The sequence below is a fragment of the Toxorhynchites rutilus genome, chromosome 3 (assembly GCF_029784135.1).
Source record: "Toxorhynchites rutilus septentrionalis strain SRP chromosome 3, ASM2978413v1, whole genome shotgun sequence".
Classification (NCBI taxonomy): domain Eukaryota; kingdom Metazoa; phylum Arthropoda; class Insecta; order Diptera; family Culicidae; genus Toxorhynchites; species Toxorhynchites rutilus.
Genome location: NC_073746.1, coordinates 87,088,973 through 87,101,668, shown reverse-complemented (window position 1 = coordinate 87,101,668; position 12,696 = coordinate 87,088,973). Strand labels below are relative to the sequence as shown.

General features: G+C 38.3%; 2 protein-coding genes across 4 annotated transcripts in view; one reads left to right on the top strand and one right to left on the bottom strand.

Moving 5' to 3' along the window:
• LOC129775391 (protein phosphatase PHLPP-like protein) overlaps positions 1-12,696 on the bottom strand; it is a 54,240-nt gene that overhangs the window by 40,627 nt on the left and 917 nt on the right. The window lies entirely within an intron of this gene.
• Positions 315-3,440, top strand: LOC129775392 (ankyrin-1-like). Of its 2 annotated transcripts, XM_055780092.1 has the most exons (4): positions 315-425; positions 500-578; positions 754-815; positions 919-3,440. In XM_055780092.1, exons 2-4 carry the CDS (start codon positions 567-569, stop codon positions 3,167-3,169), a joined length of 2,325 nt encoding a protein of 774 aa, XP_055636067.1. In that variant the 5' UTR covers positions 315-425; positions 500-566; the 3' UTR covers positions 3,170-3,440. The 2 variants fall into 2 exon arrangements, with proteins under 2 accessions (XP_055636067.1, XP_055636068.1); XM_055780093.1 differs by lacking the exon at positions 500-578.

Genomic DNA, 12,696 nt, shown 5'->3' with positions numbered 1-12,696 from the left:
AAAGGAGTATAAAAAAAAGACATAGAGAATGTAAGAATAAAGAAAAAATAACTAGAGTTAGAATTTTCAAAGAAATTTTGCTATATGTGGTATCAATTCATTCTGGAAAAGAGGTTTCTTGTAGTTTGAGAATCTCTGCGGTAGCTGTTACGAATAAGAGAAGTGACTGAGATGACGACAGCGTCAAATTATTTCTCGTCAGCATTGACGATTAAAATAAATCGTCGCGATAAATTGTGGCACAACATTTGCTGACTAAGGAGCTGGCAGGCTGGGGAATATGCTTTCGGGATGGTGATCAGTTTGCATCGTTACATCGTAATAGTGAGTTGCTTGTTCACTTCTTCGGGTAGCGATTAAAAAAGAATTCTGTTTTTTTTTTTGCTTCAATGGAGTTGTAAAACCGTGTAAGATTTTGTTTCCGAGTAAGTACCTGAACAACGATTTTTGGAAAAACAGTGTTTCAATATGATAAAAATAAATTCGGACCCATCGCCAGATATACAATCATAGAAGCAACTCAAAGGACGCTTCGCACCGTGAGTAGGCATTAAACAAGGGTAGTGATGAGAAGCAAGGTAAATAAAGGATTAGCAATTACCGCTGCACATGACGAAACGATAAACATGACGATAGCGAAATGGATAAATAAATAAAATTTCGTGCTGGATATAAAAATAGGAAACGAAGTGAAATGAATCAATTCTTGTCTAGAGCCCCAAGTCATTAACCATCATTTTTTGTTTGGTTTAGGTTACAATCGATATTGCAACAGACCAAATTGGCAAACACCTGTTGAGGCGTTCGTGTGAAGCGTAAGTATCCAATACTAATAAAATAAAAGATATGTAAATTTTATTCAGTTTCCCCCCATTTCTTAATATGGACAGGTCAAATAAGCTCACATTCTAATTTCAGACTTCAACAGACAACCATTATGGGCATCCAGATTCCCGGAAGTACAAACCAATTTCAGGCAGAAGCCCTACCGGACAACATTGACGCGGATAAATTCGAACAAATGCGCGACGGATGGACCCCGCTACACGTGGCGGCGAAGAATGGTCACCTGGACGCCATAACGCAGCTATTTGCTCAAAACTGTGATGCCAATGCGACGTCGGAATGCCAGGATACAGCTCTCCATGTGGCAGCTCAAAGTGGCCAAAAAGTGGCAGTTCTTGTACTGCTAGAAAATGGCGCCAGAATAAATCCCAAGAACGACCGAGATTGGACCCCTCTTCACTTCGCTACCGAGAATGGTTACATTGAAGTGGTGAAGCAACTGATCGACTATAAAGCCAACTTTAATGTAGTTACATCAGAGCGATTGACTCCGCTTCATATGGCGGCTCGAAAGGGTCACATGGAAGTAGTCGAACATTTGTCGACATTATCTGATACAATCGATAACACAGACGGTGATGGATGGACCCCGCTTCATTTCGCAACCGAATTTGGTTGTATCGACACAGTTGAAATACTACTAAAAAAAGGTGCCAACGTTAATTCCGTCTCTAAAGCAGGAACATCGCCTCTTCATATCGCATCCTATAAGGGTCATTTTAAATTAATTGACAAGCTTATTTCACACCATGCAGAAGTTAATTTCTCTGATACTTGTGGACGAACTCCGTTATATTTTGCCGCGGAGAATAATAGGCTTAATATTGTGAAGAAGTTGATTGACACCAAAGCTGATATAAATAGTGCAACGAAAGATGGATTGACTCCGATTCACGTCGTTGCGAACAACGGCCACTTGGAAATTGTGGAGTATCTCATCTCGAAACTAGGGGTCATGAACTACAAAACATTACTCGGATGGACTCCACTCCATTTCGCAGCCAAATCCGGAGTTCTCGATATTGTTAAAGAACTTGTTGCGAACAATGCGGATATTAATTCACTCACAGGTAAGGACCAAACCGCAGGCCATATCGCAGTCGAGTATGGAAATTTGAACGTTTTGAAGTATTTGATTTCCAAAAGTGTGCCAATGAATGCTGAAGATGATGAAAAATTTACATTATTGCACTATGCAGCTAGGAATGGGTACAATATTATCGTCGAGTGCCTCGTAAGAAGTAATGCAAATGTTAACTGTCAAAATATTGATGGCTGCACCCCACTTCATTTCGCTGTGCAAAATAACCACTTGAAAGTTGTCGAGTTTCTGATTGCAAGCAAAGCTGACATTAACGCAGTTTCGAATAATATGATGACTCCACTTCACATCGCATCAAAAAAGGGAAGCGTGGAAATGATAAATATTCTGGTGATAAATGCGGCTCGGGTCAATTGCAAAAATAATCTACTATGGACCCCGACTCACTTCGCAGCAGCACATGGACATTTGGACAGTCTCAAAACATTGGTTGCCAACGGAATCAATCTTGAATTATGTGACGTGAAATGGCAGACCTCGTTGCACATGGCGATCAAAAACGGTCAAACAGAAGTTGTGAAATACTTGATCACATTTCCAGCTCTTATGGATCGTAAGGATATCGGAGGAATGACACTTCTCCACCTTGCCGCAGAAAACGATAATTGCGAGTTAGTCAAGTATTTGATAGAGGAATGCGAAGTGATGAGCTGTAAAAACGTTGAAGGATGGACGCCTCTGCACTTGGCTGTGAAGAACGGTCATTTGAACGTTATACGACAACTAATTAACTATAAAGCAGATTTGGAAGCGAAAACTAAAACCGGAGATACACCTCTGCACATAGCAGCCAAATTCGGGAAAGTAGAAGCAGTCGAACTTTTAATCGCACACTCTGCACTTATCGATAGCATAAATAACTACAACGAATCTCCATTACACATCGCAGTAATACATAACCAAGTATACACCGCTATGGAACTATCAGCAAGATCTGTAGACTTGAATGGTATTTTAGAAAATTGTGGAACCCTTTTGCACATTGCTGCAAAAGAAGGTTCTACAGACATTGTGAAATGGTTGATTTCAGCAGGTGCAAATCATTGTACATTGTATCTTAAATGGACCCCATTGCAGTATGCAATCTACAACAACCATATGGATGTCGTGGAAGAATTGCTTGCCATCGAGACAAACCCGGATTTTGTACAACTTGTTCACTTCGCTGGAAGCTATAAACGAAATGAAATAGCTAATTACTTGAACAAAATATCAGCGTAACTCAAAAAATAAAAAAAAACATATTATTACCGGTAATTCGAACATATTTGTAACAAAGAAAATTTTAAATAATCGACACTAACTGTTGATGGGGAAAGAAACACCCTAGAATATGTCACAGTCAACGCTTTGGTGCGTATGCCTAAAATATTATTGGAAAGCTTTGGTTGAGCTTCGGCTAGAAAATTAATCCACATGTCGAGGATTCGGTGCAGACGTAATACAAATATATCGGTGTGGTTTCGATTCAAAAAAGTTGAGTGTTGAGAAGGGAAGATTTAAACGGTGACCATTGGTTAATCGATTTTACGATTGTTAAAGTTTAATATTTTTTCAATAAATATGAGGTTGAGAAAAAAGAAATCCATTGTTTTTACTTTCAATGTATCATTCATTTTTCAAAGGAAAAATTAACTGTAATTCACCAGGCAAGCGTATGTCGTTCGACGCTCGCTAACTCTCAGTCGGACCTGACCAAAGGATTGTCTCCTATGTTTCAAACCAATCGGGTAATCAGTGGAAAACAGGTGGTCAGGCCGCCGTTTCCGACGGTGGGTCAGCGGGCGACTCAGTTTGGATTCTTATCCTCGCTAGATGGGAACTTCCCATTCCAAAAAATAAATATGTATATGTGTGAGTAGCATCACTCCTTGCAATATTTGAACCTACAAGCGCATGAAAACGAAAGCTACGAATCGTTCGTTCTGAGAGTCGCGTAGGATTTTGTACTTCTGATACGATTTACAATTAAATGCTCCTCTAATTTACTTCAAACTTTGAATAATCGGCTAGAAAAAACGGCTGAACGTATGAATATGAAACGTTCACAGATGTTTAGGGAATACACCAGGCTAAAAATTTGACTGCAAACATTAGAACTTACTGCGATATTTGCAGAATTACAGTGGATTTGGTTTTGAAATCGATGCAAACAATTTTTTTTCTCGTCAAAGTAACAAATTATCCTTGTGCAGAATTCATTGGAGTTTTCAAAACTGCTTTTTGATTTGCGATGCTATGGTTATTTATTGAATTATTCATCATCAAAATCGATGGGGTAGGTATTCAAACAAAGAGTCAAGGGTAAAACTCGAGGAAGAAATCGTCTTATTTCAGGTGTCATCATTTTTTCTATTTTTTCTGTATCAAACATATATTCCATGTAAAGGAGGAACATGTTATTTGCAAGTGATTGAAAAATCTTGAACGAGAATTGGGTCTGAAAATAATTTGATATTAAAATGACGAATTCTGGTAGAAGTACTAGGAAATTCATAGTAAAACGAGTTTGTAAAGGGTCAAAATTAATTAATGAACAGTTCTGCGATTGAACCCATGGACGTTCGCTTAGTAAGAAAACGTGAATATTTGAAAGTATTTATAACAAAAAACGAAAGGCAAAACATGGTGGGGAAGACGCGAGCCCGGAAGCTGTACACCGAAATGCTGACGAAGCCGCAGTGCCTGGTAATGGACGACGAAACCTACGTCAAAGCGGAGTTTCGTCAGCTGCCGGGCCTGTTGTTCTTCTCCGCAGAGGACAAATTCAGCGTTCCGGAGGAGATTCGCAAGCAGAAACTATCCAAGTTTGCCAAAAAGTACATGGTGTGGCAAGCGATCTGCTCTTGCGGAAAGCGGAGCGCCCCTTTCGTGATGACCGGCACGGTAAACGGGCAGGTTTACCTTAAGGAGTGCCTACAGAAGCGCTTACTACCACTATTGAAGCAGCACGAGGGCCCGACCATCTTCTGGCCGGATCTCGCTTCGTGCCACTATTCAAAGGACGTGTTGGAGTGGTACGAAGCCAACGGGGTCACCTTCGTGCCAAAGGAAATGAACCCGCCCAACGTGCCGGAGCTTCGCCCAATAGAGAAATATTGGACGATTATGAAGCAGGCCCTCCGGAAGAACCCAAAAGTTGTCAAATCGGAGGCGGACTCCAAGAGAAAATGGATTTCTGTTCAAAAAAAACCTGACGTTGTACAGAACCTTATGGACGGGGTAAAGAGGAAGGTGCGAGCATACGGGCTGGGGCTCGAAGTATGAATAAAAAGAAAATGCCAAAAGTTGTTTAATAGTTTTTATTTTACTGTCTAAAATTTTCAAAAGGATCGGTCTACTGGGCGAATTTCTACAGCGTTTTTTCCGTGATGCAATTTGATGTGACACACCCTTTACTCTTTGGTATATTCCAGCGTGACGTGACCACGTTCCGACTCACTAAAAACAGGTTTTTCTCGTTTTCATGTATAAATCTCACGATTTCCAAAAGAAAACTACGTCAAAATAAAATTGAGGAATTTTCCTACAAAAGGTGTCACAACGCTGACCATTTGATAATATGGGGACTTTCTTCTTGCTCTCTTCATTCATTTTGCGTTTTCATTGCTTCAAAAACTGAACGGAAATATTTTTGATCTGTATGGCAAATGAGTTCAATTTTCTTTTAGATTGCGAAACACTACAAAACAAGGCATTTTGAATTGCTTATGGTATGTTCATCAAAATGAGCTATATAAATTAAATTTACATGTTACCTGTAGTACACGATATTCCGTTATTTTGAACTTATTTCATCATGAACCGACCTCCAAAAGATGGTCCTAAACCGATTCTCAGTTTTACTTCGTTGTTACTTAAGACGCTAACTCTGGTGCGGCCATCAATGGCTCGCACAAGCCTGGCTCATCGACCGGATCTCATTACCGTGGGAACGCATTTAGTTTTTTTAGCTATCAGAAACTTTTGATTAACTCTATGTATGCATATGTGTGTGCACGTGCCCAAGGGTGTGCAAGGGTGTTTATATTTGCGTGTTGAAGATGGCGTTGACGTTGACAACGTTGACCGATGCCGTTGCGTGTGCATTTGTATGTGTACTTTTCATGTCTAAACCCACACGCGTCACGGTGAGGCTAAGTTCTTCCCACTCTAACATTATCTCACTATCACTCTAATACTGTCAGCTCACTACAAAACTTTATTTGCTTTTTTCATTCGTCTTCGCGCACCCATGGATATACAGTGTCTGACAAAACATTAAGACCACTACTCAAGCAAAAAAAGTGACGAAACTTTGGAATAAATAATCCAATCCAGAGCTTTAATCCATTTATAATAATTTATTTGCATTGTTCGAAGAAATTTATAATATCTGTAGTTAAAACAATAGTCATTTGTTAAAATTGCGTTTTAAGCATACTTAACAACTAAAATGATGGGACAAAAATTAAGACCTGCTTTAAAATTCATGGTAAAAAACAGGAAGTGGGTTATATCTGTTGTATAACCGCAAGGGTGACGTAGGACTATCGTTGATTTAGTGAGCATTTGTTTTTAGTTGCATCTGAATCAATTCGGAATGAATAAATAGATGAATATTTGGGGGACTTCGAAAACGAGAGCGTTACGTTGAATGCACAATATTCAGCAAAAGAAGCAATCACACGAAAATTGTATAATACATAATACATTGCTTGTATTGTGATATGATTTGTATTCCATTTCCAATAGACAAAATATCTGTTGCATCAAATCAGACTACATTATTTTTGCGTTCGCTAATCTTTCTCACAACACCCATTTCTCGTTTGAGAAATTGTTGAGTAAACATCGTTTGCCAGTGCGCGTAGAGCGGTAATTCCTTCTCAAAGTTCATTGCACCTCTAATAAATTACCGAAAACGTGGTCTTACATTGATCGCACATTGAAAAATCACAAAACCAAATGTATTTGGTCGCAGTGTTATATGGTTAGAAAATATTAAAATAAACTCTTTCGCTTGAATGTTTATATTAAATTCCCAGGGGAACTAACAGATTATTTTCCAGCAACGATAGCATCTTTCCAGATTCTCCTCGATACCCGAAGCCCACCACTGGTTAATGCTAACTCGATAACCAGCTTTGGATCGTCCTAAGTACTCTGCGATTTCGCGTTGGCTGCTGCTTGCCTTGGACATTTTGCGGATGACCATCCGCTGTGCAATTATACGCGCGACCCAGAATTAACAGAATTAAGAATTAAAACCTTACGTACTTGTTGTTTACATGATCAATACTAACCAGGATCCGAAAAACACAAAATATCACCGATAAACAATCAATTTTGTTCAACGTGACAACGCTGTTGATTAAACTTGATTCATTTAGAATCCGGATTCATAAAACCAGTTGTATCTCGAGACATTTGTTGAACCGATGAAATTGACATGAAACTCTCAGTCCCTTTTTCAGATTTTTATTCAACATTGAGCATGTGTACGTTATATCGAGTGACGTTATATTAAAGTTACCCTGCATATTTTTTCAAAACTCTATCAATATGGGTATCAAATGAAAGGGCTTGACTAGTAGAACACAGTTATTTAACAAAAATGAAAATCCAAGATGGCTACAAAATGGGGGATCACATATTTTCTCAGAACTTCATCAATATGGGTATCAAATATAAGGGCTCGATGGGTAGAACACATTTATTTATGAAAGGTGCAAATCCAAATGGCCGCCACCACAAAATTCCACCATATATATTTTTTTTCAAAATCTCATCAATATGAGTATCAAATGAAAGGGTTTGATGAGTAGAACACGATTATTTATGAAAAATGCAAATCCAAAATGGCTGCGCCGTCATTCAATCCAAAATGGCCGCCACCACAAAATAGCGCCATATATTAGGCTGTCAAAAAAGTCCTGCGGTATTTTTTTTTTAATTTTCATTTGTTCATAAAATTAGTTACAATCATCTGTTTTAAGTCAAATATGCGCCGTTTTGTTCGATGACTTGTTCCCAACGAGATGCCAACTTCATAATACCCCTGTTATAGAAGCTCGCTTCCTTATTGGCAAAAAACTCGGATAGCCAAATTTCACAGGCCTCTTTTGTGGCTAACTTCTGACTACCTAGCTCGTTCACCATGGACAAAAACAGGTGGTAGTCACTTGGTGCAAGGTCCGGACTATACGGCGGATGCAAAAGAACCTCCCATCCGAGCTCCCGGAGCTTCTGGCGCGTCACCAAAGAAGTGTGTGGCCTGGCGTTGTCCTGATGGAAGACAATGCGGCCTTTGTTTATCAAAGATGGCCTCTTCTTCATGAGTGCTACCTTCAAGCGGTCCAGTTGTTGGCCATAGGGAAGCAGCTCATAATAGATTATTCCTTGACAATCCCACCAAACACACAGCAGAACCTTCCTGGCCGTTAATGAGGGCTTGGCCACCGTCTGAGCCGCTTCAGCGGGCTTCGAACACGACCGTTTGAGCTTCACGTTGTCGTAAGTGACCCACTTTTCATCGCCAGTCACCATCCGCTTCAGAAACGGGTCGATTTCGTTGCGATTCAGCGGCGATTCACATGCGTCGATACGGTCAAAGATGTTTTTTGCGTCAACGTGTGTGGCACCCATACATCGAGCTTCTTTGTGAATCCAAGCTTCTTCAAATGGTTAATAACGGTTTGATGACTTATCCCCAGCTCTTGGCCGATGCTACGGCTGCTACTATGTCGGTCTTTCTCGGCTAATTCAGCGATTTTGTCGTAATTTTCGACGACAGGCCTTCCGGAGCGTGGCGCATCTTCGCATCCTCTACACCAGAACGAAAACGTTGAATCCATCGTTGTGCGGTGGAAATGGAAACTGTATCGGGTCCATAAACTGCACAAATTTTATTGGCAGCTTGAGATGCATTTTTGCCTTTGTCATAGTAGTACTGTAAAATATGTCTGATTTTCTCTTTAATTTGCTCCATATTTGCGACACTATAACTCACGAACGACTTAACCAAACAAAACACTTTCAAGGACTATATTATAGCAAAAATACCTTTCCAACATGCTATAGTATGACTCGATACAATGAATACAAGAAGAACTAGGCGCTTACAACGACACCTCGCGGAAATACCGCAGGACTTTTTTGACAGCCTAATATATATATATATATATTTTGATTTTCAAAATCATATCAATATGGGTAACAAATGAAGGGGCTTGACTTGTAGGATAAATTTATTTGTGAAAAATGTAAATCCAAAATGGCGGCCGCTACAAAATGGCGTATTACATATTTCCTCAGAACCCCATCAATATGGGGGCTTGATTAGCAGAGCACATTTATTTATAAAAAAGGCAAATCCAAAATGGCAGCCACCACAAACGCATATATATATATATATATTATATATATATATATATATATATATATATATATATATATATATATATATATATATATATATATTGAAAACCTTATCATTATGGGTATCAAATGGAAGTGCTATTAGAACCTAGTAGATCATGAAAAGTCCAAATCCAGGATGGCCGCAGTCCGCAAATAACTAATTACTTTTTTAAAGGGTTTCATTCAGCTTAACCTGTTTGTATATTTATTTAAATATCTGTGAGATAGGTACCATGTATTTTTGCAATCCCCTCAATATCGGTATTAGATGAAATGGTTTGAATGATGAGTTTTTTGATCAAAAATTTTGAATGATTTGTTAATACTTTATAACTTTATAACTCATATACTTTACAAATATGATTATTTGAACAAAATTGAACATAGCTAGACAGAGGACATGGCTGAAATAGGGGTTGTTCCATACAAGTAGTTTCAATTATCCGCAGTAGATTTATATACGTTGGAAATTCCAAATTCAAATGAATACATTTATTTTATATTTGAACATACCTAATATCATCGATCGTGTGTTCAAACTCAGGGCCCTCATTGACCATCTTTGTGTTGTTACAGAATAACTACGTCCACGCAACAATCTACAGCGATCGATCCACGGTCGAAATAAGATCGATTCATCCATACAATTGCTCTGCTCTGCAAGACACATCGGGCTGGTGTTCTATAAATAACTCAACAATGATCAATCAACTGTCTCCGCCGGGTTCGCTTAGTAAGCGATCGATCGTGAGTTCAAAACTCAGGACCCTCATTGACCATCTTTGTGTTGTTACAGAATAACTACGTCCACGCAACAATCTACAGCGATCGATCCACGGTCGAAATAAGATCAATTCATCCATACAACTGCTCTGCTCTGCAAGACACAACGGGCTGCTGTTCTATAAATAACTCAACAATGATCAATCAACTGTCTCCGCTGTCCGGTGGTCCAACTGGATAATGGTAGAACAGTAAGAATAATCTTACGCCTGATTGGCTACTGTGTGAATGTACCATATGTAATGGTATAGAAGGAATACTGGCGAATGGCAACTGTGTGTAATGTGCTAATTATAGATATGATAACCATGTGACATGTACACGATTAAAATTCGGCTCTGTTACAGCTAAAATGCTACTGAGCCTCAAATAAATAAATGGAATAAAAAAAACTGTCTCCGCTGTCCGGTCTAACTTGATAATAGAAGAACAGATAGAAAACTCTTACGCCTAAATGGCTACTGTGTAAATGTGTAACATATGCAATGGTATAGAAGTGAATACTCTAACGCCGAAAAATGGCAACTGTGTAATGTGCTAATTATAGATATGATAAACATGTGACATGTACACGATTAAAATTCGGCTCTGTTACAGCTAAAATGCTAATGAGCCCAAAATAAACAAAAGGGATGAAAAAAAAATACCTAATATCATAATTTAATGAAACATGGATGTAGCAAAGATGAACAGATTCCTTGTAGTTTGTTTAAATTCGATTATCTACAGTGTATCATATATAATATGATCATCAAACAGGAAAGAAAAAGAATAAGTTGGGGTTGGAGTATTGAGATTGTTGCAACGAATACAAAATAAGTGATAAACCTTTGAATCCGCTTGGATAGTGCTTTGATTTATTTGATTCTCAAAAGATGTCTAATTATCATCTTCATATGTTACGATATTATCGCAGAATAAATTTAATAAAACTTGTTTGGCAAATTATTATTTATTTCAGTTTGAAAACAAATTCATGAGTAGAGATGTGCATAAGAGTGCCAATGAAAATGGTCATCTCAAATTTACGAATGGGATTCCCTGAAAAATGATGATTCCCTCGTAAAAATATACTATACAACATTCCAGCTCAATCGGTCTTATTTACTATTGCCGTAAAGACGCCAAAGTTTGAATCTTCCGAAAGCCAAAAAATTACCCAGGAGGGGAGTGCATGAAATCGGAGCTTTGAAAAAAAAGTTGATGCCATATGTTTTCAAATTGCATGATACGTCGAGATGTACTGTCATCTCGATTTATTTTTGTCATTTTAATCCCGAGATTCGATTTTCGATAATATCCCTTGGATTATTTTACGTTTACGTCTGTACGACACTAGTAAATAAAGTCCAATTGAGCTGAAATTTTGCATAAGGTTTTTTTTCGAGAAACTCTACAATTTACTGAAAGTCTCTTCCAAAAATTCGAAGGTCACTTTTTTCCCATACATTCATTGGAACTCTAGTGAGCATAATATGCAACAAAGCAAGAATTAAAAACTAACAATTTTCTCTAAAATCTTTTTACGTAATTCTCGCAGCAGGAATTGTCTTTTCAGTGGCAATCCGTTCTGCTTAGCCCAAGTTATAACTTTTCCGATTCGACATAAGGCAGTTTCAATTGATACCCAATTTTCGGACTCGTCATCTTCATCAACATGATGTAGTCCCAAAACTGATGAAGCATTCGTACCTTCGGCAGTCGAAAACGAATTTTTATTTGGATGTAAAACAATGTTGACCATGCCATCGTCGATCAAGGCCTCAAACTCCACATCCTCGTCGTGTTTTCATTTCGGTAAAATGGAAATTATTCGTTCTTTTACAACCGACAACGGGATATCAGCATTTTCCATGACTTGGCAATGGAATGAGCCAGTACCTCGTTCCAAGCTTCGGCTACCCAAAATATAGCATCCCTAATGTTGATTTTCTTAACTATGTAATCGAACTCTTCTTGGCATCCAAGAAGCTCACGCATTAGCTTTTGCTTGTAGTTGGATTTGACTATTTGGATAATATTTTGGTCCGTGAGCTGTAACAAGCCGATGAATATTTTTTCCGATTTTCAAAACATTATCCCTCCCCTCAAGGGGCGCTAATCAATTTCTGGCTACGACACTGCAATATACAAATAAATCAGTGCAAAACATAGTTATTCTACGTTTACCGAGAGTTCTTCTTTTAATTTTTTATAATTCGATTATCCGGAATGAAAACAAAATCAACACTCCGAGTCCGACCTGTATTCCTTTCTTATAATGGTAACATCCGTTGGTTGTCTTTGGTTTTCACTCTTTGCAATACTAATCTAATTAAATTAGTTTTAATAAAGCAAACGAATTAGGAAAGTTGAAATGGGTGTTCATTTTCCTCAGCCTTGTTTCGATCAATGTAATAATACTGTTTTCAGCATCAACTTGAATACAAACTACACTACTAACATGATTGAGAAAACTAACACTCCTCAAGTTTTATTCGTGCGACAACATCGCGCTCGAATCGGTTCATTCCCCACGAGGATACTGTTACCAACATTTACATGAAAAATATCGTATATCATTT

Coding starts and splice junctions, on each gene's coding strand:
- LOC129775392 (XM_055780092.1), top strand. Junction 816..918: donor TTGAGGCGTTCGTGTGAAGC/GTAAGTATCCAA, acceptor TTCTAATTTCAG/ACTTCAACAGACAACCATTA.